General features: G+C 37.9%; 2 protein-coding genes across 2 annotated transcripts; one reads left to right on the top strand and one right to left on the bottom strand.

The window, feature by feature from the left end:
• The first annotated feature begins 674 nt into the window (after positions 1-674).
• On the top strand, positions 675-14,630 carry LOC149300429 (coiled-coil domain-containing protein 39-like). Its single transcript, XM_089485345.1, has 20 exons — positions 675-764; positions 1,465-1,584; positions 2,236-2,382; positions 3,444-3,602; positions 3,711-3,803; positions 4,762-4,890; positions 5,620-5,811; positions 6,349-6,452; positions 6,759-6,891; positions 7,043-7,237; positions 7,680-7,844; positions 8,074-8,211; positions 8,401-8,609; positions 8,833-8,956; positions 10,027-10,186; positions 11,224-11,330; positions 11,939-12,079; positions 12,378-12,557; positions 14,086-14,165; positions 14,474-14,630. The coding sequence occupies exons 1-20, from the start codon at positions 675-677 to the stop codon at positions 14,628-14,630; spliced, it is 2,823 nt and encodes a 940-aa protein (XP_089341471.1).
• Positions 14,631-17,045: 2,415 nt separating this feature from the next.
• LOC149300428 (tetratricopeptide repeat protein 14-like) lies at positions 17,046-23,612 on the bottom strand. Its single transcript, XM_089485344.1, has 12 exons — positions 23,479-23,612; positions 23,101-23,222; positions 21,196-21,395; positions 20,976-21,060; positions 20,766-20,895; positions 20,067-20,222; positions 19,865-19,936; positions 19,661-19,780; positions 19,194-19,316; positions 18,838-18,955; positions 18,119-18,219; positions 17,046-17,817 (listed from the first exon to the last, which is right to left on the bottom strand). The coding sequence occupies exons 1-12, from the start codon at positions 23,610-23,612 to the stop codon at positions 17,046-17,048; spliced, it is 2,133 nt and encodes a 710-aa protein (XP_089341470.1).
• Positions 23,613-25,481: the final 1,869 nt, after the last annotated feature.

Here is a 25,481-nt window from a genome sequence, read left to right as displayed (position 1 = left end):
TACCTGGAGTTAGTGTTTGACCCTAAATGACAGGGTTTTTATTCAATAATAGGATGAAAGGGTAAGTTGGCAGGGTCACACAACCTGGTGTTAATTTTTATTCTTTTGTGCTTTAATTATATCTTAGCATCCCATGTGGTGATTTCGTCATTGGTTCAACACAGTTGAAATCACTGCTTGAATCCAGGTGATTTACCAATCTCTTCAAGGGAAAGCGAATTTTACATACCGAACATAATGAGGTATCAGTATAACATAATTCATAATTAATTAAGACTTGACATAGAACGTACCTAGATACTAATATTAAAGTAAAACAAACTTGTTGGAGTGGAGCCAGTATAGACTTTACCCTTCCATGAGGGTATTTGGTCACATAGGTGTAAGAAGCTATACCTAAGCACATCCTTCTTCAATCTTTAGGACTATATCTATATAAATTAAACGTTAAATATCGCTAATAATGTAACTTCTGCGAAGCCAGGGTTGAGGTGTTGACAGAGAGCACAGCTGCTGCTCAGAGCCCCGGGCACGCGGCACTTCCTGGTAACCGAACCGGTTGCTAAGGGCGCCTATAACAACAGGAGCTCTACGAGGAGAAGAAAAGGCCTGGAGCATCGGTCGCTATCACAGCCACAGATTCGGTTTATTTTATACCGTGCCGCCCGGTAAACATGAGTCGAGAGGTGCTCGCCGAACTTAACTGGGCCGACGGCTTTGCGATCCCAGTGGCAAACTCGGAGAATAAAGCGCTGGAGGACGAGGTGAGAGGCTGCACCCGTTACACGTTAATAAGCCTGCCTCATCTTACCCATTACCGATGATTCGGTTGCTTGGCAGCCTTTTCCTATCTTTTGCCAGTCACTGCATATGTTGTTTTATTAATCGAATGCATAGTAACAATTGATCACTGGTGCAGTGGGCCCTGATGCCCCATTTCTTCTCGGGCTGCGTTTGTGGATGTGCTGCTATTATAGCCTATTTTTGATTTGGCTTGGTGGTGTACATACATTATGTGACAGGCTAAGAGAAAGGGTTCTAATGGGTAGAATTAGAATAGCAGCAGGAATAATAGCAGAGTAATAATGGAAGACCTGATGACAGTACAGGGACCCTCCAGTCATTTAAGAATCCCCCCCATATGCACTAAACTCATCTTCTGCTGTCTGCGCCCATGCGGCATAGACACCACCAGCCAGCTCCATGGCCTCTGTGGGCATGCACTGTGGGATTACATTCCTGCCACTGGTTGGCTGCCTTAAGCAGCCAATCAGTGGTGCTAAAACATGACCTAACAATCAATGTCTGGCTTGGAAAAAGCCTCAACTAATTTGATACACTGGATGCCAGGATTTCCAAAGCAATTGTTTTGAGTGGTTGGAAAGGTAGATTGCCCGAACAACCGTACTGTTAGTCAATGCGATGTGTTAATTAGTTTGTGTCTGCCATTTGCGTTTGTGACAGATGTTAAGAAAAGAAAAGGAGAAGACGAGCGTATCAAACCAGCTAAAAGAATTTGAAGACCGAATTCAAGCTATGGCTGAACATCTGAAAAATGTCAAGCAAGAGTTAAACTATACTCAGGTAAACTTCTAAGATATCAGTCAAGTTTGGAAGCGAAAAGTGCAAATGTTAAAGCGTCATAAAGCTCTTTTTATTTCATGATCATTGATCATTAGATCATTGTTATACTTAATATGAATATGAATGTTTTTACTATATTTTTAATATATTCTTTAATACGAAATAACATATTAAGGCATTTGTGATTGCAAAAACTATCCCTTGTGCATTCTCACCATTAAATATGTCTGATCAGTTTCTGTGTTAACCATATCATCATGTATATTAAAACAAATAATTCTAAACACTATTTACATTGTTTTCTTTTTCCATTACCTTAAGAGAGTTACTTCCTTGGAAGGTTCAACAAATCACTTAACTGAAGTGATTTTCTTATTGGGTATAAACATTTTCAAACTATCACCCCAAACCGTTCTCTATATATTTTTTTCATTATATACAACTAATGTATAATTTATATTAACTCCATAACAAATCCAAGTAGATCTCACGGGTATATTTTTATTTATATACACATATAGGTTTAATGAGGTTAATATACGCAAGGATCAGCTTTAGTTTTATAATGTGTGTATAGAATTATTTAGCAATTTTTTTTGGAATCAGAAATATAATTTGTAATAGAAGAGAGCTGATACCCGCTTCTTACAGTCTCTTTGCAGGGCAAGAGAGAAAGAAACAGAAAGCGAAGAACACTTTAAAGCGCTGTCTGAAAGGGAGATTGGACGTCTCAAACAAGAAATTCAGAGACTTGAAAATGAGCTTGTGTCCTTGAGAGAAAAGAAAAATAACCAAGAAGTAAGCTTTACATATATATTCCATTTTTCGTTATGCATAATTGTATGTTCAAGGTGACAGGATTGCGAGAGAAGAGCTTTCCGAGTAATAACCTTTGGATTTAATTTCTATATTATAATGGAAAGCTATCCACCACGGTACGAAAGCATAAAAGCTATTTTAATACCTAAGCCTGTAAATAATGAAATTAACTGTACATCTGAACAAAGGATGTACTGTTTCTCCAATGATCATGTACATGATTTACTTTTTAATATAGTCTGGCTCTGTGCAATTTAGATAGTTTCAGGGTTAACATTTCCTTACAGACTAAGTATCATCTAGTCAAGGTTTTGGGGCATGGATCAGAGAGGTGCAGCTGGTTCACGCTCCTGTGTCTTGTTGCCCTACATAACTAGAGGAGGTTGGAGGATCGGGGTAGTAATTAGGGGAAATGAAGCAAGAGGTTGGGGCTCTCTCTAGCATTTGCTAAAGGTGCAGGGATATGCATTTGATAAGTTAATCTTTATGGCCACAAATGAGAGGGATGTGGTGCAGAGTAATTAAGACAACTGGGACTAGGGGGCACTAATCAGTTGCACACCCTGTAATAGGAACATAGAACACAGTGGCAGGTAAGAGCCATTTGGCTCACATATTCCTTACTTGGTATTTGACATTATCTTCTGCTCTAGATACCTTTATGCCAGCCCTATGTATGCTTCAATTCCTCAATGCATTGCCCACTACCTCCTCTGCTGGAAGGCTTTTTTCTGTCTCCACCAACCTCTTACAATACACCTAAACCATTGAGTCAACAACACAAACAATGGCTTCTTATCATAGCATTTCTTTTTTTGTAGGTATATTTCTGCACTTTATACTTATGTCCCTGTTGAGGGTTGCATGAGCTCCTCATTTTGGAAATTGTTCTTATTTTGACAGTTTAGCATTTCAGTGTAACAATGAGACTCGAAAAACAAAAACAGACCTTTTAAATTGTTTTAAAAAGTCTCCAATCTCTTGCTATGGTGAGTTGAAGAGATTTCATTAACATTGTTTCAATTTCATAAATATTTTAGAATAATATTTTTAAAGCCACGCAAAAGCTGGAAAACCTTAAACGCCAGCTCAGCTGGGACCAGCAGGCACTGGAAGCCTGGCTAGAAGAATCCTCACGCAAAGATGAAGATTCAGTTGCTCTCCAAAAATACACCCAAAAGGATGATGGAAAAATCAAAGTAAGTAAAGAAATTGATTAAAAAAAAACAAACATTACTATTTGAAGACTTGCACGTATTCTTTTTATAGCAGACAGTTGTGCCAAAAAATGTGTTTTGTCTCTGTAGGAGCTGTCACTGCAGATTGAACGGATGACAATGGAAGCAAACCAAAAGCGCAAACTACTGGACAATGAACTTACAGAGACTATCACTGCACAGGTATGTACACAAGGATAGATAGATAGATAGATAGATATAAGGATGTGTTGTATAATTATGGTATATTGCAGAGTTTTCTTGTGCTTCGATTTAATAGTGCAGCCCTCAGGGCTTAAATATGTACATAGGAAATATTACAAGAGATTTATTTATTGCATAGCCCTACTTCGGAAAGAACAATAGCCTCAAATATCACATTGTGTAGTTTTTATTAAAAAAAATAAATTCTAAGTTGATTCAGAATTTCTTGAATTGCCATGCCAGACAAAATTTGCATGCAGTTAATTGCTGTTAAGCTAATCAGTCCCTCCATGACTGATCAAGGAGCAGGCTAATAGAAATGTAACACTTTTGGGACTTCAGAGAAGTTGTTGGTATTGTGAACAGGAATGCAAGGTTGGGACCCATGATCGCTAATAATTTCTGTATGCACAGCGTACACAGTTGTGATGCTTTTCTTTTGGTTTAGTTTTGTAGTTAACAGCTCACACATCTAAAGTATTCGCAATAGCCATTGTTAATAGGGTACTATGCAATAATTATCAGACTTAAAACCTTTGCGGGAAAAGAGATTATACTTTCCTATGTCAATAAAACCTAGACCTTTTCTCTGTAGTGAATCCTGTTCGTAACGCCATGTTTTGTACAATTTAAATGGCACAAGGCTTCTATCCCTATATTGTCAGGTGAAACAAGAAGTTCTTTAGGCTACTTTTACTTCTGAGGCACATTTTACCTTCATGACAAATGGCTGGGATGCAAAATTTGAGAAGTAGTCTTATTACCACAGCCACTAATGGAGCGGCCTGACCCGCAAGAACAGTTCATCAATGGATATGGTTATAAGATCATGTTTGCATGATTTGCTTTTATTACCTTGGATAAACATGTAGCAGGTAACTGAATCCCGGCCATTGGAGGTTTGCGGAGTCAACTTACAGACTGGTTTCTTTTGCAGATTGAACTGGAGAAGACAGCTGAGGATTTCCGGAAAGCTCATTCAGAAAGGCAACAGCTGATCCAGCAATGGGAAAGCACCATTGATCAGATGCAGAAAAGGGATAAAGAAATTGATCACTGTGCATTGGTTAGAACTAAAATATTTTGATTTTATGTTTGGCAAGGCATGTAAAATATAACTAACATCAACGGTAATAAAATATAATCTAACCCCATAAGCAATAGAATAGTAGATCATCTAAATGTGTGATTGGATATTATTACTTGTTGCCTTTCTCCTGTAAATGGCCCAGAATGTGTTGCTTAATTGCAACACTAACGCTGAATCAACGCTTCTTTGAATCAACTGATGATCCATCACCAAGTGTCTCTCTGTACATCCACCTGTTTAGGGTCCAAATCTCTCTGTCCCCCTCCTCCCTTGATGTGAATTATAGACCCATAAAAGTCACAGTGAAGTGTCTAGAAATAGCAGAAAATGGGTTTAATAAAATCTGTTATACTTCTTCAAAGGGCTTCAATGAATTACATAAATAGCTGACAATATATTTCAAAACTTGATTTATCCCTGTCACCTATTAATGCCTAAACCACACTCCCTAAAACAACACGTCCTTTTAGACCATTTGAAATGGTCGTAGCTGTACCATGCGATAAGCCCCACATTCTTAAATTAAAAATTACTTTTTTTTTTTTTATCAAATAAAATACTTCTTATTTTTCCTTTTTTACATCACAATATTTGATTTGCAGACTATTAAATTAAAGGGAACATTTTTAAAGATGAATATGTATATTTTAAATATATGAATAATATGTGTATTTAATGTTTGCTTCAAATCCATATTTTCATCAGCTACTAGCCCAGGTCAAACAAGATCTGAGGAGCCGAGAAAGCGTAATCAAGGAGAAAATACAGTTTTTAAAGAGTGAAATTGATAATAACAAGGAATATGAAAAGAAGATTTCCAGCTCAGAAAGGCAAGCAGCTAAACTTCGTCTGGACTATCAGGAACAGGAATCTCTCCAAAATCAATTAAAAGATGAGGTAAATTAATATTCATACACATTAGCGGACCATATATTCAGAACACAATTTTTCATAAATGGTGTTTCACTCCAATGGACAATAGCTTACAGTTAATCTGTGTGGCACTTGATATATGTGCAGGGAGAGTGAAAAGGACAATAAAAGAGACAAGAAGGCCACGTGGTGTGGATATTGAAAAATGAATGTAATACTGGAAGTGAGATTGAGACTGAAAGGGGAAAAAAATGAATAAAAATACAGTCTGGCCAGGGCGGTGTGAAACTTAAATAATAATAATTAAAAAACTATTTTCATCTCCAAGATAATTTGTGCTGCTGATGTTACACATAAATTTTCCAACAGAGGTCCATGTCACGTTATGTCTACTTTGCCTAGTCTGACATCCTTGTGCTCATGCACTTGTTATTTTGGTTAAGAAAAATGCATTTTTATTTAATCTTGCTTGAGAAGAGAAGTGAGGAGAAGAAAAGTGCTTGGATAGTAGTAGAAAGTAGTTTCTTTACAATAATTTTGTCATTTATTATGTGTTCTCAGCTGGACACACTCAAAGTAACAGTTGACAGGACCGCCACGGATTTAGAGATTATGAGAACACAAGTTACCAATCTGAAGAAGGATGTCCAGAACAAACAAACCAGGTAACTATTTATCATTAGATATTTTACTTATATGAATCGATATAGTATGCTTTTATATTTTTTTTTATAAAGGGTCAATGTGAATCATCGTTTTATCACATCATTAAACATCTTTTTTTCTAAACACCACTGAAGTGCATATTCTTGTTAATGGACTTCCAAGCTCTAATTATATTGTATTATCTTTGTCAACATCTTAAGATTCTACTGCACTTTCTGATTGAAACAAAACTAATGGTAGATTCTACTTACCACGTTTTAATACAACTGGAGGTTTGACTTACAGAATTTATATTTGTTTTGCAGATACAGTTTGGCAAAAGAATATAATGACGGCCTCTGCCAAAAACTGAAGTTTGTGACTGAATCTGCATTAAGTCTGGAGGAGAGAGCATTACGCATGGAAGAGATGCTTAGGGAGCACGAAGGAACTGTTAAGGTATACAATTTCATATTGTATGGGGTGTATACAATAACAAAATACTCATTTGGTGTCAAGTGGTAAACTACAACACTACTAAAATAGCAATGCACAAAACAGAAACAAACTGTTTAGAAATACAACATAATATCATAATCTGTGTCTCCAGGAGTTTGAAGTCCAGTTAAAACACATAAGAGAGATGCATTTCAAGAAATCTCAGGAGCTACATGAAGTCAAGTCAAAAGAAAAAAATATCATGGCGGAAATGAATGGAGGCCAGGTGACACTGAAGAATCTTAACGGTGAACTACAGAAGCTTGACCTGCATGCAGTGAAACAGCAGGGGATTATTTACAATCAGGTAAAATGCCTGTGGATACACAAGTCGTATACAATACTTTATACCTATCATGAAGCCGTGTACTGTGCTGACAGTTATATTTCAAACAATAGCTGGACGTTAAAGACCGGTAGCTTGGAAAAATAGCAGACAGAAATATCTGTCTTTTGGGTAAATATAAAGGTAATGATACAGCCGTTGTTTTGATAAATATAATGGGAGATCTACAGCCAGTGCTTGGGTAAGTATTGTGGAGACCTGCAGCCTTTGGTAAATATAGTGTGAGGCCTACAGCCATTATTTGACTTAATATAATGGGAGGCATAGAGACCGTGTTCTGGTGAATATACAAGAATAGGAGGCCTACAGCCTTTGTTTCAGCAAATAAAATAGATTAACTGCAGCTTGGATTAAACATAATAAGTATACAATCTAGTTGATAACTGTGTGTTTTCTTGTACAGGATTTTCAGATCCAGCAATTGGAGCGCAGGCTGTCACGCTTAAAAGGAGAGGTCAACACTGATGAAAAGCACGCATTGGAGGTCAAAGTGTCTGAACTCACCAAAGCCTATGAGGAGCGCAAAGCTGCTCTTAATCTATTGAACGTGCAGCACAAGAAACTACAGGTAGGGTTTTAGATAGTAAAAGAGAGAGAGAGAGAGAAAATTAAGCGGAAGGAATGTCGCATCTTCTGATATCTGTGTCGAAAGTGACTTTCTGGTTTAGACACACATGCATGTGAAAGAATTGGGTGCTCACAGTGAAACAGACAGAGTTGCCTATGAGCCTTATCATACAAAATCAAAGTATTACTATCTGTAAGTTGGAATCTCATATAAATTGTTTCCTTAACAGGGAGATGTTCGGAACATCAAAAGAGAACTTGAGAAAACCGGACAGCAGAAGGGAGATCTCATCAGTAAAATGGAAGAACTTAAACTCTACAATACAATGTCAGAGAAAGCACTGAAAAACATCAAAACATCAAAGCAGGTAATTAATGTTGGAGACACTTTTGAAATTACTTAAAAACAGTTAATGGCAAGTCATTACTCTTCAAAAAATATTTCAGCAGTGTCTGTAAGTGTTAGTGTCTGAGATATATTCAATTTAATCAAGTTACAAAACCTCGGTTACCTCCTCTGATTCATTTTTAACAATCAATTTTATTTCGTTTTATAGGAGTTAATGGTTGAAGACAATATCCTAAAACTGGAAATTAAGAGACTGAGAGATATGCTGTACAGTAAAGCAGATGATGTATTCTCATTGGAAAAACGCAGATTGCAGTTACACACTGCCATGAAAGAACGGACGGAAGAGATTACGATCCACAAAGAGATGCTTAAATCGGAGATCAGATTCATGGATCAAGAACGACAAAACATAAGGTGCATTTTTTATTGCTGACCTGTAGTGATCTGATTTACTGACACAAATAACACTAGGGCTGGGTCTGCGTTAGACCAGGGAAATGTAGTACCTTGCAATCTAAATAATCAAAAGCCAAGGAGTTAGTGATTTTGGTGATTAATATGTGTCTAGTGTAAGACTTTTTTTGCAAAAAAGATCACCAAGTTAATAAAAAAAAAAAAATGTCTCTGTACCATCTAGTTCCGAGCTTCACGATAGGCTTGCAAAAGTGGACAAAATGAGGAAGAGATTTGAAATCCTTACCATTGCAATGATGCCTCCGGAGGGAGAAGAGGAGAAATCCCAGGCATACTACATAATTAAGGTAAATTAATAGAGCAGTCGTAAAACGGTCAGAATAAAATTGTACATGAAAATTAATTAGCATTCTTGTTTTAAATTGATTTTTCAGATACTATTTATTGGAAGCACTTGCCAAACCTTAAAAAACCTTGAAAATTAGCATTCCTGTTTGATTAATGCTTAAAACCCCCCCCAAAACTTTGATTTTATTTTTTTAATATGATGCAGTTAAGAAGTGGGTTCATTAATTGAGCTATTGTTTTGCTAATGAAATGGATTTATTGTTCATTTTACTAACACCTGTAGATATATCTGGTTGAGTATAATAATTGTACCGGTATACAGATTTGGCTGTGTCAATATGGAAGAGAAAAAAGCTCACCTCCAAACAGCGGTGATAAATCATCAACATGCTTTATCTCTTTTGTTAATTTGTAAACTCTGCTTAAATAAAAAAATATGTAGTAGTTATTCTCTGTACTCTCATATTATGATAGATCACTACTAGAAAAGCTTGGGGCTTTTTAATTTTCACCGCTAAATAAATCAGCCCTGTTTTCATTATCTGGAAATCTTCTGTATCTGAAATTATGGTATAAAATAAGTAGAATCAGCGGCAAATTCTGGCCGAGGTCGGCAAAGTCTAGGTGGCACAAAGATGGGTGCAGATCACTCAATTGGGCCATGAGGTTTTCTGGTGAGCCGCAGGTCTGTAGGCCAGTTATGAGGGACATCTCGTCTCCTAAAACAAACCCTTTTACACTATGAAGGACTGTGCTAAACCAGTGCAGCCTACATCACCATAGCTGGTGCTATGCCAGTACAATGGACAGCAACTGTAGGGGTAGGACACCAACATAAATACACTGCTGTGGTAAAACATCATGTTATTTCACAGATGGATATTTAAAACATGACTCTTGAATGGGCGCGTTTTTTTTTTTGTAGCAGAACTTAGGACTGATATTGAGACTTTATGCTGTAGATGTCAAACAATAGATGGTTTGGGTGTCGTAATGAATAATGGGGCAGTACCTTTATTTAGAGGAGTTACGCAAAAGGATTATACTAATTACATTTATTTTCTTCTAGGCTGCACAAGAAAAGGAAGAATTGCAGCGTACAGGGGATGATCTGGATGCCAAAATAAGAAAAGCTGAAAAGGAAATTGCAGCATTAGAAAATACTCTTCATGTTATTAATGGTTGCAACAACTCCTACAGAAAATCATTTAATAAAGTCACTGAATCAAGTAAGATATTGAATGTGTTATTATAACAGTAGGGTTAAAGTAGAATATTAGCAGCACATATAGCCGACTCATTAGCAAACTGGGCAGCACTTACCTATATGTCCTATATACACATGCATATATATGCCAAAATAGTTGGCTGGTTTTTGGCCCATTCGTTTCCGGGCAACAAACAAAAGGGCAGGGAATTTTCAAGCATTTTTGATTTGGAACGAGATCCGGTGCCCACATTCACTCTAACACTCTCATTCTCGTTCACTCTCTAAATGTTCCCCTACTTTCTCTGCCAAGCTCTTCTGCATCTTCCTCCACATCTTTTCTATCTTCTCCCTTCTTTTTTCTATATTCTATCTTCAATCATTAATTTGGTATCTTCTTTCTTCGTCCGTATCTCCGCGGACATAACTCATCGGCAACTTCTGGCAAAATGGCGGCGCTGAGACGACGTCCCCCCGATCCTCCAGTCAGGGGGGGGGCCTCACTGCCAGTGCCATCATTTTGCCCTTGTGTAACCTGAGGGCAATATGGAAGCACTTGCAGTGACATCCACTTCCCCAATTGGAGGACTGGGGAGGACATCACCACCATTTTGGCAGAATTTGCTGCCAGGAGATGTGGACAAGGAAAGAAAATAGCAGATTAAGGATTGAAGACTGAATAATAGAATAGAGAAGGGAAGGGAGAGGATAGAAGATGAAGAAGAAAATGTGGAAGATGCGGATGTGGTCGGCAGAAGTGGACATGGTCAGCAGAGAAGGTAGGGAAACATTGAGTGTGAGAGAGAGAAAGGGTGAACAAGAATTAGCGTGTGAGTGAATGCGGACCCACAAATTTTGGATGATTTGTGGGGTCTGGCCTCTTCTTCGGGGGTTTGATGCCGAATGCACAAGTCATATATATATATATATATATATATATATATATATATCTCAACATAGTGATGTTGATGAAAATGAATATTTATTATTCATTTAAATACTCAAGTCAATGTTTGCTAGAGGAATGTTAATGATCACCAATGCTTTGGGTCATTTCAGGTGAAGAGTATGAAGAGAAAGTTCAACTTGAAGAACAGAAAAAAGCTGCAGAAGAAAAATATCGATACAAAAGACGACAAATTAGGGAGCTTCAGGAAGACATGCAGGTGACTTGTTAGATGTGGTGAAGTAGCATACTGTGGACACTGCATGTCAAACCGTAAGATTTTTAAAACAACAGTACTTTGTTTTAAAAATCTAGTATAGTAAATTGTTTTTTAAATGGTGAAACACAGTAGCATAGGTCCCCAACATATGCCCGTAGCTGTTGATAAACTACAGCTTCCAAGATGCAGAGCCAGAATAAACTGAGAGAGCACTTTGGTATTGGATTATTTACTAGAGGGAGTCTGCAGTGAGTGAAAAATGTTTAGAAGGGGGAAACAATGGCTATAAATCTGACCAGCAGTTTATTATACAGGGCCAAATTGCAGTAGCTTGACGGGGATGTGTAAACCCCATGGGCCAACCTAAACTCAGCTGTGAGTGGTATTATTGGAAAGCGGAAGTGTTTTAGCAACAGCACCAAGTCGGCCACGAAGTGGAGGACCATGTAAAGGCCATGAATTTATCGGTGTGCCTGACAAATTCATTTTGACACCAAAATGCCACTTTTAGTCTTGATGTTATAAAAAAGTAGCGGTCACCATAAAAACTGAATGCTTTTAAAAAAGGATTCTATATAATCTTTAAAGAAAGTTGTACTTTATTCCAGATTATGAAAAACACATTTGATAACATGATAAAAGAAGAATCATCTGTCCAAGAGAGGGTGAATGAAATGCTTCCTCACATCACACAGCTTAACAAAGAAACGGAGGATCAAAAGCACAAGTTAGACCGAGTGATGAAACAGGTTAGTGTTCATGATTACTCAGTAATACCAACATATATGTCTGGTATGTAACTGAAAACAGTGGTTGGAGGGAGACGGAAAAAAAAAAAATTCCCACGTCATTCAGTACATAATAAAGCAATACAAAAGTTGGTGTCATGAAAAAAGGGGGCTATCACACTTACGGAAGCATCACCGATTACTTTGTTTCATTAAGAATGGAGGATCTAGAACATGAGTGCAGAATTACATTAGGTGTGGACATAAATCCAGGCAACTTGAAACAACTTATTGTCTCCAATCTATGTTTAATTATTAGTGTTCTAAACTGGTCAAAGAAATCCGTTTAGCTAAAAAAACCAAAGGAGAAACACAAGAGGAGCAGGATATTGATGTCCGTGACCTGCGAGAATTCAACAGATCAATCAACAAAATGCTGGCACAAACAATGGCTCAAAATCCTGACTTGGCTGGAGCTCTTCGGATGTTTTTTCAACAGGTAATTTTTCAAATATTTTATGCCTTGCAACATCAAATAACTAGAGAGAGAACGGCTGATTTGTGTCCTACTGAATAGCAATGCTCAGCAGCTATGACTAAATAAAAAATGCTAGATTCTGAGGGTAGCAGGAACTTTAGCGAGTAGAGGCCATCGTTAACATATTTTGAAGCATGTTAACCCCTTCAATCCCCTATAGACGTACCGGGACAATCAAAAAAAACGCCCACTAAGAAACCCCTATGGACGTCCCGGTACGTCCAGCCCTTCGTGCAGCGTCAGGGACACATCCCTGCCCCTGCACGGGAGACCAGGCTGTCGTTTGACAGCCTGGACTCCCCCCTGGCAGCAGAAGCCGGCATTGCCGGCTTTCTGCTGCCTGATCTCCTGTAACAGCTTCCGGCATCAAAGCCGGTAAGCTGTTACATTTGAAAGTGTCCGGATCGCGATCAGGCATTCCCTTCCAGGTTGCATCACTGATCCCTGCCGGGATATCCTGCCCTCCGATGAGGCACAGAGACGTGGCGATCTCTATGCAGGTCTGTGAGGACCTGCATAGCGATCACAGTGTGATCGGTGCAGGGGGATCGCGGGGAGGGGAGTGAGAAACCATGTCTCTCACTCCCCCTCCCGTCCTGAAACGGAAAAGCTGAAGAAAAAAAAAAAAAAAAGTTAAACCATTTAAAAAATATTAAATAAATCATTAAAATAATATAATTATGTGATCTGTGATGTCATTGTGACATCACTGGCATGTTCAGGAGGTCCCTAGGAGGACCTCTAACCATTACTGTGTAAAAAAAAAAATATAGAAAAAATACAAAAAATGTAAAAAAATTAATAAAAAAAATATATATAAAAAAAAATAAAATTCTTACAAATACCTTACTTCCCATTGCCCTAGCATAACATCTAGCCAGTATAACCCTCCTGCCACCGTTCACAACCCCCAAACCCTTTAAGCCATAGGCATAAAAATTATACAAAATTGTACGCCTAATAGTATGCTCCCTGGTGCTGGGAAAGTCTGGAAAATCTATATAAGTTAGGTATTTCTGAAATCAGGACACCTGAATTGATAAACTTGGAGGGGATTTTCCATCACTTTACCTCATTTTGTGAGGATTCAGAGGGAAAATGTAAAAAAAAAATTAGTTTATTTTTCTAATCTTCGCTAGTTTTTACTAAATTTCTCATTGTAAATTTTCAGCTAATTATCCAACTATGGTATCAAAAGAAAGCTCTATCTCTCCTTGAAAAAACAATATATAGTTTACATGGGTACACTATTCACAGGAAAAGAGAATCATCGCTAAACCGACATACCCCAAAAATTGCTCTGGGCTTTGAGGTACCAAAAACCCCTGGGATTGAAGGGGTTAAAGTGATTGTTTTGTAGTGAAGAAACAATGTTCTGAAATACACGGAAGACAGAGGCAACCCCTGCATAAAATGATATTAGAATCTTATGTTAGCAAGTATTTACAACCTCATTATTTAAATCCATAAATGCCTTGTTTTATTTCAGTCTGGTTTAGACACACCTACGAGTAGTTCTACTCCAGGAAGCTCAAGGGGTTCGTCAAGAAGTTCGGTTTTGTCAGTCAGGTAAAGAATTCTAAAGAAAATACACATTTCACAAATCACGTACTCACCAAATAAACACACACACATTAATATATATTTACACACCCAGAATCCCTTGCACTACAGGATTTCTGTGGGAAAACAAGTCTTCAGGCTTGCCTCGTGGTTTTTAGTGTTTATCAATGCCTCCATTGTTATATATACACACACAGATATACATTCCCATCCCTGCATCTACAAAATAAACTGTTAACAAGGAGTTAAAATATCTCAGTTCCTCTTGAGGCTTAAAGTTGCTATGGCAACACTCACTAAAATTTACTTTTCAGATCAACTTCTTCCAGAAGTTCGACCAGCTCTGGACCCTCACCATCTGTCAAAGTCCTTGATCTTGATCTGCCTCCTGCTTCTCCATCATCAAGTGTATCATCAGCCCGCAGCATGAAGACTTCAGCTCGAGGAGCCTCTCGGAACAGTCTCAAATAATTGAAGGCATCCAACTAGACACTAACTATATTGGCACAATCATTGCTTTAGAATAGGTTATGCATCACTCTGGCACCTTTGTTTGTGGGGGCATTTGTTTAGGGGGGAAAAAAAAGTGTTCTGTATTAAGAAATTCTGAAAATACTAGCTTTCATCCTGAAAATATATTTACTGAAGAACAAGAATGATTATACTATGGTACTTTTCTGTGCAAGACAGTCAAATAGTTTAATATAAAGCTGTGATTAAACTACATCTTGATTTACAACAGCATATGAACCCCTTCAGGACACAGGACATACTTTTACCGCCTCCAAAGCAAGAGCTAGGTGACATAATACCGCATGTTTACGGTGAGGGAAACTGCCTTGCAACTGAGGCAGTCCCCAATGACCCAATCACAACCCCCCCCAAATTATGTGATCACTGTGATTGGTGATGATCATGTAACAAAGCCAGTGTTGGTAAGCATCTTCATTTTGTGCTGAAGGTAGAGACAGATGATAGTGACCCCCTTAGCCCTCCAGTCCCCAGCACGGACTTTTAGGACATCACGTTCCAAATACATAGACATTATGCAGTTGCCCCCTCCCTGCTGCTATAACAGCTTCTACTCTTCTGGGAAGGCTTTCTACAAGATTTTGGAGAGTTTCTGTGGGAATTTTTGCCCATTAATCCCATAGAGCATTTGGCACTGGTGCAGAAGAAAGGTGTGCCTCTGTTCCAGTTTATCCCAAAGGTCTTCAATTGGGTTGAGGGCAGGGTTCTGCACGGGTCAGTCCATCTCTTCATGGACCTTGGTTTGTGCACTGGTGCGCAGTCATGCTAGAATGAAAGCGTAGCATCGTCCAAATTGTCTTGGTAGGTTGTAGCATTACGATTTCCCTTCACTGGAAAGGGCCTAGCCCAACCCCTGAAAAACAGTCCCATTCTATTATCCCTCCCCAACCAAACTTTACAGTTGGCACAATGCAGTCAGGCAGGTAATGGGCTCCAGGCATCTGCCAAACCCATTAGACTGCCAGAGAAGCTGTCGCTCCACAGAACACATTTCCGCTGCTCCAGAGACTAGTGGCAGCATGCTTTACACCACCCGATGCTTGGTATTATACGAGGTGATGCAAGGCTGCTTGGCCATGGAAACACATTCCATAAAGCTACCTCTCTGCAGTTTTTGTGCTGATATTAATGCCAGTGGAAGTTTGGAAAGCTTTAGCTATGGGATCGGCAGAGCGTTGGCTTTTTTTTTTTTTTTACGCACCATGCCCCTCATCACTCAGTGACTCTGCTCTGTGACTTTACATGGTCCTCCACTTCATGGCTGAGTTGGTGCCGTTGCTAAAACACTTCCACTTTTATCACTTACAGTTGACCGTGGAATATCTAGCAGAGATGAAATTTCACGAAGGGATTGGTTGCAAAGGTGGCATCCTATCGCAGTACCACACTTGAATTCACTGAGCTCTTTTCACAAAGGTTTCTAAATGCAGACTGCATGGAAAGGGGCTTCATTTTATACACCTGTCACAATGGGTCTGATTAAAACCTATAAAACTTGTATAAGAGCATTAAACATGGACTAGAAGAGTCACAAACAAAAAATGCTAAAAATATGGTACAAAATGCTCATTATTTAAGAGGTAAACACCTCTACCATGAAGAGGTTAGTTAAACGCAACATATTTTAAGTTTATGAAACAGGCCATTGGGATGATCACAGGGTCTTAGACTGTTTCAAAGTGTGTGTGTGTGTGTGGGGGGGGGGGGGGTTGAGATATAGCTCTCAGTTATCTCGCAACCTATTAAAAGTGGAACACTTACGATATATACCAGTCATATCCCTGGAGTTTTCATCACACCCCACAGAAGTTGGACATGGATACAGCAAATACATTTTATACACCCACACACTTGAACTACAGGATTCTAGTGTTTAGCAGTGCCTACATAAACACACTGATTATATACTCATCCCTGTACCTACAATATAAAACACATTGTTAACAAGGAGTTAAAGTACCCCCGTTCTTTTAATAAAGCCAATAACGTAAGATCATTTCATTGTAATCATAAAGTCTAATAAACATTAATGTTTACAAGAGCAAGAACTTTATTTTCAGTTGAACATTTAAAAATATGGCAGCAGTGGAAATGATTTAGTTCAATGATGTTACCATTTGGTCCATTAAGTACACACGCTTGCAGAAATGACTTAGGGGGGACAAAGTTAGCTTTGTAGGAGACAACCCATGTTTTTAGACTGACTGGCATTTCTCTGAATACATCTTAAAACCCACACTGTAAGAATGCTTGCTTGAGATATAGCAAGTCAATAGAGACTTTACAAGGTGCAATGCACCCATGCTCAACAATACAAACATTTGCAGTATTCAAAGACTGATTTGGGAACCAAACTTATTTTTTTGGTTTGCTACCTTTTTCCTTCTGAAATTGAGCAATCTGGCTCAGAATATCATTTAAATTTCCAGACGCAACCTTAGCGGTAGATGCATTTCCATTCTGATCATTTCCAGCTTTGCTTGGATTATCTTTATGCAATCTATTTGTACTACCTTGCTGATCTAAGGGAGTCAATCTAGAAGTACTCCCGTGTCTCTTTTCAGAACTAGATTCTAACTTTCTGTTGTAACACTTCTGGCCTTCGTGTTTGAAGTGATCATTAAGCATGTCATCTTTTTTGTGGTACGAGTCTACAGAATCCCTTCTACCAGACCTACTTTTAATACTGGTTGTCTCACTGTATGGTCTGCTGCTACTTGCTTGAGTCTTTGCACTGCTGTACGAATCCCGTGAATCTTCAGACCTACCTCCATAAGGTTCCACAGTTCCACAAGACGAGGTGGATAAAGAACGATTTCTTGCTTTGTCCATAGAGGACCTCCTTTGAAAGCCAGCTCTGTCCCTTTCTGCTATGATTTTCTGCACATCGGACTTGCGATCAAGAAAGGATGATAGCGTGTCAGCAGGAGGGCTATACGAGTCTTCTTCCTTATGCGACACAGAGACAGACGCACACTTCCTAGATTGGGTTGAAGATTCTGAATTTCTTTTGCGTCTCTTCTTTTTCTTCTTATGTTTTTTGTGACTATAGGAGGATGAACCCGAAGAACTAGATGTATCAGATAAGGAACTACTTGATGAAGATTGACGTCTGCACTTCCTTTTTCTAAAACACAAATAAAATGTACTTATTCAACTATAGATTACGTAGTAACAGTATATACTATTGTATCTGATGGCATCACATCCTAAATCTCCTTTTGCTACCAAGACAGTTTAGTACCAGGGGATACAAACAACACTTTTTTTTTTAAATCCATCTCCCCAAACATTTGTCAAACAGACAGAATTCTAAACAATAACACAAACAGGGCGAGTCCAAACGAAGGCCACTTTTTCTTACTGTCCGTATATTTAGTTTAAACACACCTCTGCTCAGGAACCTAGAAACAGGTTAAAAAGTGTACCTTATATCTTCTTTTAAGAGTTTGCGGAGTTTCTCAGCACTTGTTTCTATTTTTTTTTCTTTGGGTTTTTCATCCTGTTTCTCTCTTTTTTCCAAAGATTTCTTTTTTTTAATCCCAGTCACATAAAAACAAAATGTTAATTAAAATATTCAAGAGTATAATGACCAGTTAACCCGCCCAAAACACAGAACAATACAAATGGTTCATTTGCAGTTATGTAAAGCATTTAAAAATAGATGCAAGCAGGCATTTGAATCATCAAAATATTTGTATACAACATTGACAGCACCAAAAGCATTGTAATAATAATAAAAAAATTAAACAAAATTCCAGAAATACCGAACAGATTATATTGCGTGTTTTTTTTTTACATTTTATTTCAAAGATCAGTGTGTGGTGATTTATTTTATACAAACCAGTTTTCAATTGCCCCAGGTCCATTAGAAAAGCGGAAGTTTAGGAAGCACAGTCCAGTTTCCATATGGAGCAATAATGAATATCCACAGCAACCACCGTTCAAAGCAGGAAAGAGATACGTGTAAGAAAAAAAAAAAAGAAATCAGTATTGCAGGAAAACAAATACCTAGTCTTGTTCAGATAAACACAGGAGTTGTATAATTGTTTTTTGGTCATAACCTTTTTTAAAAAAAAAATAAAAAATATATATATATATATATATATATATTTGTATAGGAATTGAGAGAATATAAAAGGATCACCTGCATGCGCTGGTGCACTTTGCTTAATGCTTCATCTGCTTCCGTAAATGTTTTGTCTAAGTTCAGTGCTTTGCTGTAATAACTTTCAGCATTTAGAAGCTTATCTTCTTCTTCTAGCCTAAGGGAAAAAAAAAAAACCCTCATGTAATTTCTTTTAGGTTACTTGTAGGAGCGCCGACAAAGTATGGGACCTAGAAGCTCTGCACAGTGTTTCACAACGCACACTATATAATGGATTCAAATTAAACTGTTCTAAGAGTAACAAGAACACGTTAACAGAATAGCCCATCTTTCTTTCTCACTGCAGATAAGAACAAGGTCTTCAATTTTGTTGGCATTTTAAATAAAATACTCACTGGCCACCTCTTTCCACAAGGGTTTGACAAAGATATTTTCTTGCATTACGATGTGTAGGGCAATTTTCCAGAGCAACTTCAAAATCTTGTATTGCTTTGTTTAGGCTTCCTTTTGTAGCATAGCTAAGAAGAAGAAAAAACATTTAGAGCATGTTTCACATCAAACAATTGTTTATACATGCAAGAACACCTTTACTGCTTGGGGAGAAAGAACAGGGAGTATCGCCAATACCTGTACATGCAACATTGACTTAGCACCCATACACAAGCCTTGGGCAGGTGTAAAAGGGATTGAATGACAAATTCATACACTAGTCTGTGTCATAAAAAGAAACACAGTAAGATGTAGTCACAGGTATAGATTTAACAGTATCTGTAACAATGCTTCCGCAATTTCTGTTTCAGAAACAGGAAAAAACACATCTGCTTTATTATTAAAGCATATGTTTACAAGAGTCATTACTCACAGTGCACCTCGTGCTACCAAAGCTTCAACATTTTTGGCATCAATTTCCAAAGCTTTATTATATTCATTCATAGCATCCACATGACGACCCATCTTAAAGTAATCAACTCCAATCTTCACGCTGAAGGATCAAAACAAAAATATATTAAAGGGGACATAAAATTAGGTCTTGCGTCATTTTAACACAGCAACGAGAACTACTTACCACTTTAGGGCCCATGAAGACGATTGTTTTTTCCTCAAACAAGGAGCATAATCTTGATCACAGAAATTTCCCCTGTATTGATAAATTATGTATGTCAGTCACAGTGGAGCATTAATATAAAACTAACATATACAACTTGTTTGCGGTTCAGGAATTCCAGTAAGCAAAATGCAGTTTACTCTAAGGATTTACGCTACAGTACCTTTGAAGGCCTCTAATGAAGGATGGTGGATTGGATTCATCTAGTCCTAGTTTACTAAGGAGAACCTCTACATATGATGGGTTAGAAAATGCTAAGGATTGCTGTAAAGTTTTTTCATAAGCGTTTCCACAGACATCAGACATTTCAGAACTTTTCCTGGAACAAAAGGATATGGAAGTATCAGAGCCCACAGCAATGCAAAAATAGACAAAATTGAAGCTCCAAAGGCACTCATACCTCTCAATCTTTTCGTAAAAAAGCAGCAGCAGTTTTCAGGCACTGTGCCACTGAGCTACCCAACTACCCTACTTCTGCAGACAGCAACAATGGTAGGCCAGTAATGGACCTCCTCAATCCAGCCCATGGACCTATAGAATTATGTAAGGCCTACCATGCAATCACCGCTTCCATGTGAATGCATCACACAAGGTACTAGAGTGAAACACCAGGATATGACATCATATTCTGGCGGTGTGCTTCAAGTGATTGTGAGGAGACTTCAAATGGAACTTAGGAAGGCTGTCTTACTACCAGCAAACCCCCCCCCCCCGTCTCATTACTTTACGCACTGAAAAAAATGACGAGTGCTTATGAGTGCTTGGAATTACTATAGTAAAGCTGACATTGCATAATGAATAGGTTGCCACAGAAACAAAGGTAAGCTTGTAGTTCCATATTTATTTATTTATTTTTTCTTACCTGTAGTATTCAGGCATATCATCGACACTTATAACTCCCAGCTTAATAGATGACAAATGGCTTGGAAGAGCAGATTTGTGCAAAGACAGTGTCAGCTTTTCATGGTAACGGTCAATGTCTTTTACAGCAGCTGATAAAAAATGCAAATTAAAAGTTTTATAGATACTTGATGTCAACTTAATTTACAAGACAATGTCTAATATACTTTACCTTGGATTAGGTCACCTATGTGATAATACGATAATGGGTCACCATGGCTACTTTGAGAAGGCACATCCCTAACGGGACACAAAGCCTATAAAATACATAATTATTGAATAATATTTACACACACATTTTTATATATATATGAAATACATTTCATTTAGAACAAAATGTTTCACAATTTAACACGTCAATATAATTCTGTATTATGTTTTTAAATCCTTACATTTATTTCCAATGTTGCTATGTCCCTTAAAATACCGCTGCTGATAGACATAAGCACCAAGAAAAAACCAAAATCACGTATGGAAGTTATCTTTCCAATGACAACATCACCACGCTCTATGTCTCGAAAGAACAATTCTCTCTTCTCCTCATCGGCAATCACCATGAACTGCTCCAAGGGGGGCATGACAGCATAATGGCCTGAAATAAATCATATTTGGAAATATTTAAAAAGTCCCATGGGGGAAAAAATAAACAAAAAAAACAACTTAAGATAAGCTACTTTACTGTGTACAGCACTCTATCATTGGGTGCAATGGGCCACCATTACCTACAGACCAAAATAGGCGTTGAAAGCCATGTTTCCGTGTCTGCAGATGACACAAAACTCTAAAGTAATACAATGTGAGCAGGATATTACAGCGCTGCAGAGGGATGTAGATAGACTGGGCACAAATGTCAGATGACATTAAATGTAGATAAATTCAGTTATGAACTTCAGGGTAAGGAATGCACAAGCAACTTACAGCCTAAACTGTATGTTTTATTGTTATAGACAACAAACTAGGGAACAATGTGCAATGTCAGTCAGCTGTTGCTAAGGCCAGTATGGTATTGTCATGTATTAATAGGGGCATCAATTTCCAGGATTAAAATATAATTGTGCCTCTGTATAAAGCAATGGTAAGACCACACCTTGAATATGCTGTGCAATTTGGGCATCTGTTCTAAAGAAGGATATTATGGCACTGGAAAAGGTGCAGAGGCGGGCTACAAAATTAATAAAAGGAATGGAACAGCATAGTTACGAAGAAAGGTTAATTAATTTAAATATGTTTGGTTTAGAAAAACAGCGCCTCAGAGGGGATATGATAGCATTATATGAATATATCCAGGGCCAATACAAACCATTGTGTGGAAATCTGTTCATAAACAGGACCATGCATAGGACAAGTGGTCACGCATTTAGACTTTAGAAAGGAGATTTAGTCTAAGGCAAAGGAAAGGGTTTTTTTTTTGGATGTGGAATTCTCTGCCTGCAAAGGTAGTTTTATCAGAGTCTGTACAGACGTTTAAACAGCAACTGGATGAATACTTGGAAAACCATAATATTCAGGGACATATTTTTTAAGTTATGGGGAAACAGCTTCTTGAACCAAGGAGAGATCTGACTGCCATTCTGGGTCAGGAAGGATTTTTTCCCCTAGTTTGTTGCAAAATCGGAAAGAGCTACAAACTGGATCTTTTTTGTCTTCTTTTGGATCAACAGTTGTCAGAAAGGCTTGATGGGACACATGTCTTTTTTCAGGTTATGTAACTAAGTAACTATATTGTTGTAATGAGTCATTGTTGTAAGTCATGTGATTTTCCCAGCTCAAAACAACACTCAGTTCATTCTTTATTTCATTGACAGGTAGTTCCTTCCTCAGTAGACTTTTAGAAGTCTGATTAACAAGCCATGTTTATTTGGTAGTATTGTATCACATGGAGTCAGGGTGTTTGCCTAGTACATTGTGTTGAGATAATGATGCAAAAGTACATACAGACTGCTAATATGCAGCTGCCTGAAGCCGTTTAAAAACCCACGCACACAACACAAGTGTGAAAAGAGCACATATTGTGCTGAAAGTTCCCCTTTATATGGAAAACAGCATTCAGCGAGTCGCTCTACACCCTTTGGTGTGACATCACTTGGGCTGAAAGATCCTTTACTCCATTTACAAAGTCACAAAGACTATGGCAATGTTACTGGCATTAGTTTCAATGTTTTTAAATATTCATTACCCTATGCAATGCTCAGATGCATCTTTTAGAGGTCATCAGAAATTCAATAAACAGTAATATATATATATATACACACACACACACACACGCGCAGAAAAGGTTGTTTATATTCTAAGAATACCTTGCGTTGACTCCTGCGATTCCACATTCTCTTGACCGGATTTCCATGACAGAGAAAAAAGCAGATCTGCTTTCCTTGCAATAAATTGCTGTATTTCAAGATTATCTCCATTCCTCTCCTTCCTAATAAAAAAAACAAACATTTAACAGTAGATAAAAAGTAAATATATAAGCAACAAAAACCACACAGGAAATGCACCCTTAACATTTAATAAAGACTTTACAACTAGTGGGCTACTTAACAGAGGACATATCAATACAATTATTTGATTAAAGGTGCAATATTCAGATTTCGAATTTTTTACGTCATGCAACGTGTGCTTTCGACGCCTCACACCCCCTATAAACTCCATGACAGCATGCACCGCGCTATATTTACCTGTACTGGGGCCATTTAGCAAGGTCCCCGAGCAGCTGCTTAAACCCTGCGTGTTCATGTTGCTCACTCCTAAGCAGGGACAGAAGGGTAGGCCCGTGGTAGTTTAGGCACTGCTGGACTAAATCTTTATCCATATTGCAGTCTTCATAAACAGCTACGTGGGTAACACTCCACAACGGCCATAGCCATCGCAGTATATCAACTGCGCAGGCGCGCCAATAAACACGCACGCTATTGGTAAATCGCAATGAAACATCTGATTGGTCGTTATACGTAAAGCGATAAAACGGTTGGCTCATATAGCCATGTGCATGCGGCCATTTTTCATTTGGGCAAAACAACTTATTGCTTTTACGGTGTGTTTGCGAATAGCCCATGGCTTAGAAATAGAGCCCATTGTAAATTTTATTACTATTACCGATGCTTAGAACATGTGACTAAAGGTTAAAGTGCGCCTATAAAATACACTATTTTTCTAAAAGCCTTACGCAATTACAGGCATACCTTGATACATAACCAGAAGTAACACAACTTAAGTTTCATTGTAGAATCAATGTATAAAAACGTTAAATACTCTTCTGTTGTATTGCAGCCACCCAAACAGCACTGGCAGTATATATCTTGTGTATATACATTCAGGAAGAACGAAGAATATTAACCCCTTCGTGACAATGGCTGATTTTATTTTTTGTACCCTTCGTTACAATGGCTGTTTTAACATTTCCGCGCTGCTTGTGTTTAGCTGTAATTGTCTTTCCCGTTTACTGAACCCACACAAGTTATATATTGGTCTTTTTTCTGGACAAGAGGGGCTTTCTTTATATGTCATTATTTTAATTGTATCATATAATTTACTATATAAGAAATTGTATAAAATATGGTGAAAAATTTAGAAAAAATGGCTTTTTCTGACTTACTTGAAAAATCTTTTACTCATCTATAAGAGCTAATGAAAAAACCTGCTAAGTAGATTCTACTATTTGTCCAGAGTTTAGAAATACCCAATGTTTTTATGTTTTTTTCTGCACGTTATGTTCTTATGTACTTGAGTACTTATTGTACAAGTAGCATTTTGCTATTTCAAAACCATATTTTCCAGATCTGGTAATTCTTCCCCCCCATGTGCCATTTCGGGTATCTTTGAAGCTGGCCAATGCAATTTACCCCATCAAACCATATGTTTTTGAAGACTAGACACCCCAAGGTACTTCAAATGCTAGTATTTTAACTCTTTCCATGCACTAATTCTACCAACACTCTTTGCCAAATTTTGTGGTAGTCAATTTTTTGCATTTTTTTTCACACACATTTTACTTCAGGTATGAATTTACAGCTCCTGGTAGAATTAGTGCTTTTTCACACAACACCCCTATATGTGTTCAGCAACATCTCCCGAATACAGTGATGCCACTCATGCATGGGTTTGCCTAGCTGTTTGGGGGCAAAAGGCACGCATTCGGGGCATGCACATTTTTTAATGTTGAACTTTGACATTTGGTGATCCACTGCCCATGCCCTATTTGGTACATCTCTGAGCTTGGCCAATTCAGTGTGCTCAATAAAAGCATATATTTCTGAAAACTAGACACCCCAGGGTATTTCAAATGCTGGTGTTTAACTCTTTGCATGCACACGTTTTACTACCAGCCTTTCCAGTAGTATTTTTTTGTGTGTATTTTTCCCACACACATTGTACTTTAGGTATGGATTTACAGGTCCTGGTATATGCCGCTGTCACACAACATTTTCCTGAGTACAGTGATACCCCACATGCATGGGTTTGTCGGGTTGTTTGGGGGCTAAAAAGCCACATTTGGGACATGTGCATTTTTGAAATTGGAAATTAGACGTGTGGTCATCTTTCCCCACGTGTTAATTGGGACATTGTTGAACCCGGCCAATTCAATTTACCCTGTCAAATCATATATATATATATATATTTTATTTTTGTGGCCTTTTTTTTTTAACATTTTCTGGAAATGGAATGTTTCCTTGATGGTGAC

This window comes from Sceloporus occidentalis, unplaced genomic scaffold (genome assembly GCF_023333645.1).
Source record: "Sceloporus occidentalis isolate IW3139 unplaced genomic scaffold, rSceOcc1.0.p SCAF_25, whole genome shotgun sequence".
NCBI lineage: Eukaryota > Metazoa > Chordata > Lepidosauria > Squamata > Phrynosomatidae > Sceloporus > Sceloporus occidentalis.
The sequence above is the reverse complement of the archived record's forward strand: the minus strand, read 5'-3'. Positions and strand labels throughout refer to the sequence as shown.

Excerpts from the sequence above, each read along its gene's own strand:
- LOC149300429 (XM_089485345.1), top strand. The coding sequence starts at position 675 with ATGAGTCGAGAGGTGCTCGCCGAACTTAACTGGGCCGACGGCTTTGCG. Across the intron at positions 765-1,464 it reads ATAAAGCGCTGGAGGACGAG|ATGTTAAGAAAAGAAAAGGA; the intron begins GTGAGAGGCTGC and ends CGTTTGTGACAG. Across the intron at positions 11,331-11,938 it reads AGCTTCAGGAAGACATGCAG|ATTATGAAAAACACATTTGA; the intron begins GTGACTTGTTAG and ends ACTTTATTCCAG.
- LOC149300428 (XM_089485344.1), bottom strand. The coding sequence starts at position 23,612 with ATGGATAAAGATTTAGTCCAGCAGTGCCTAAACTACCACGGGCCTACC. Across the intron at positions 20,223-20,765 it reads GATATGCCTGAATACTACAG|GAAAAGTTCTGAAATGTCTG; the intron begins GTAAGAAAAAAT and ends CTTTTGTTCCAG. Across the intron at positions 18,956-19,193 it reads CTTGTGGAAAGAGGTGGCCA|GCTAGAAGAAGAAGATAAGC; the intron begins GTGAGTATTTTA and ends TTTTTCCCTTAG.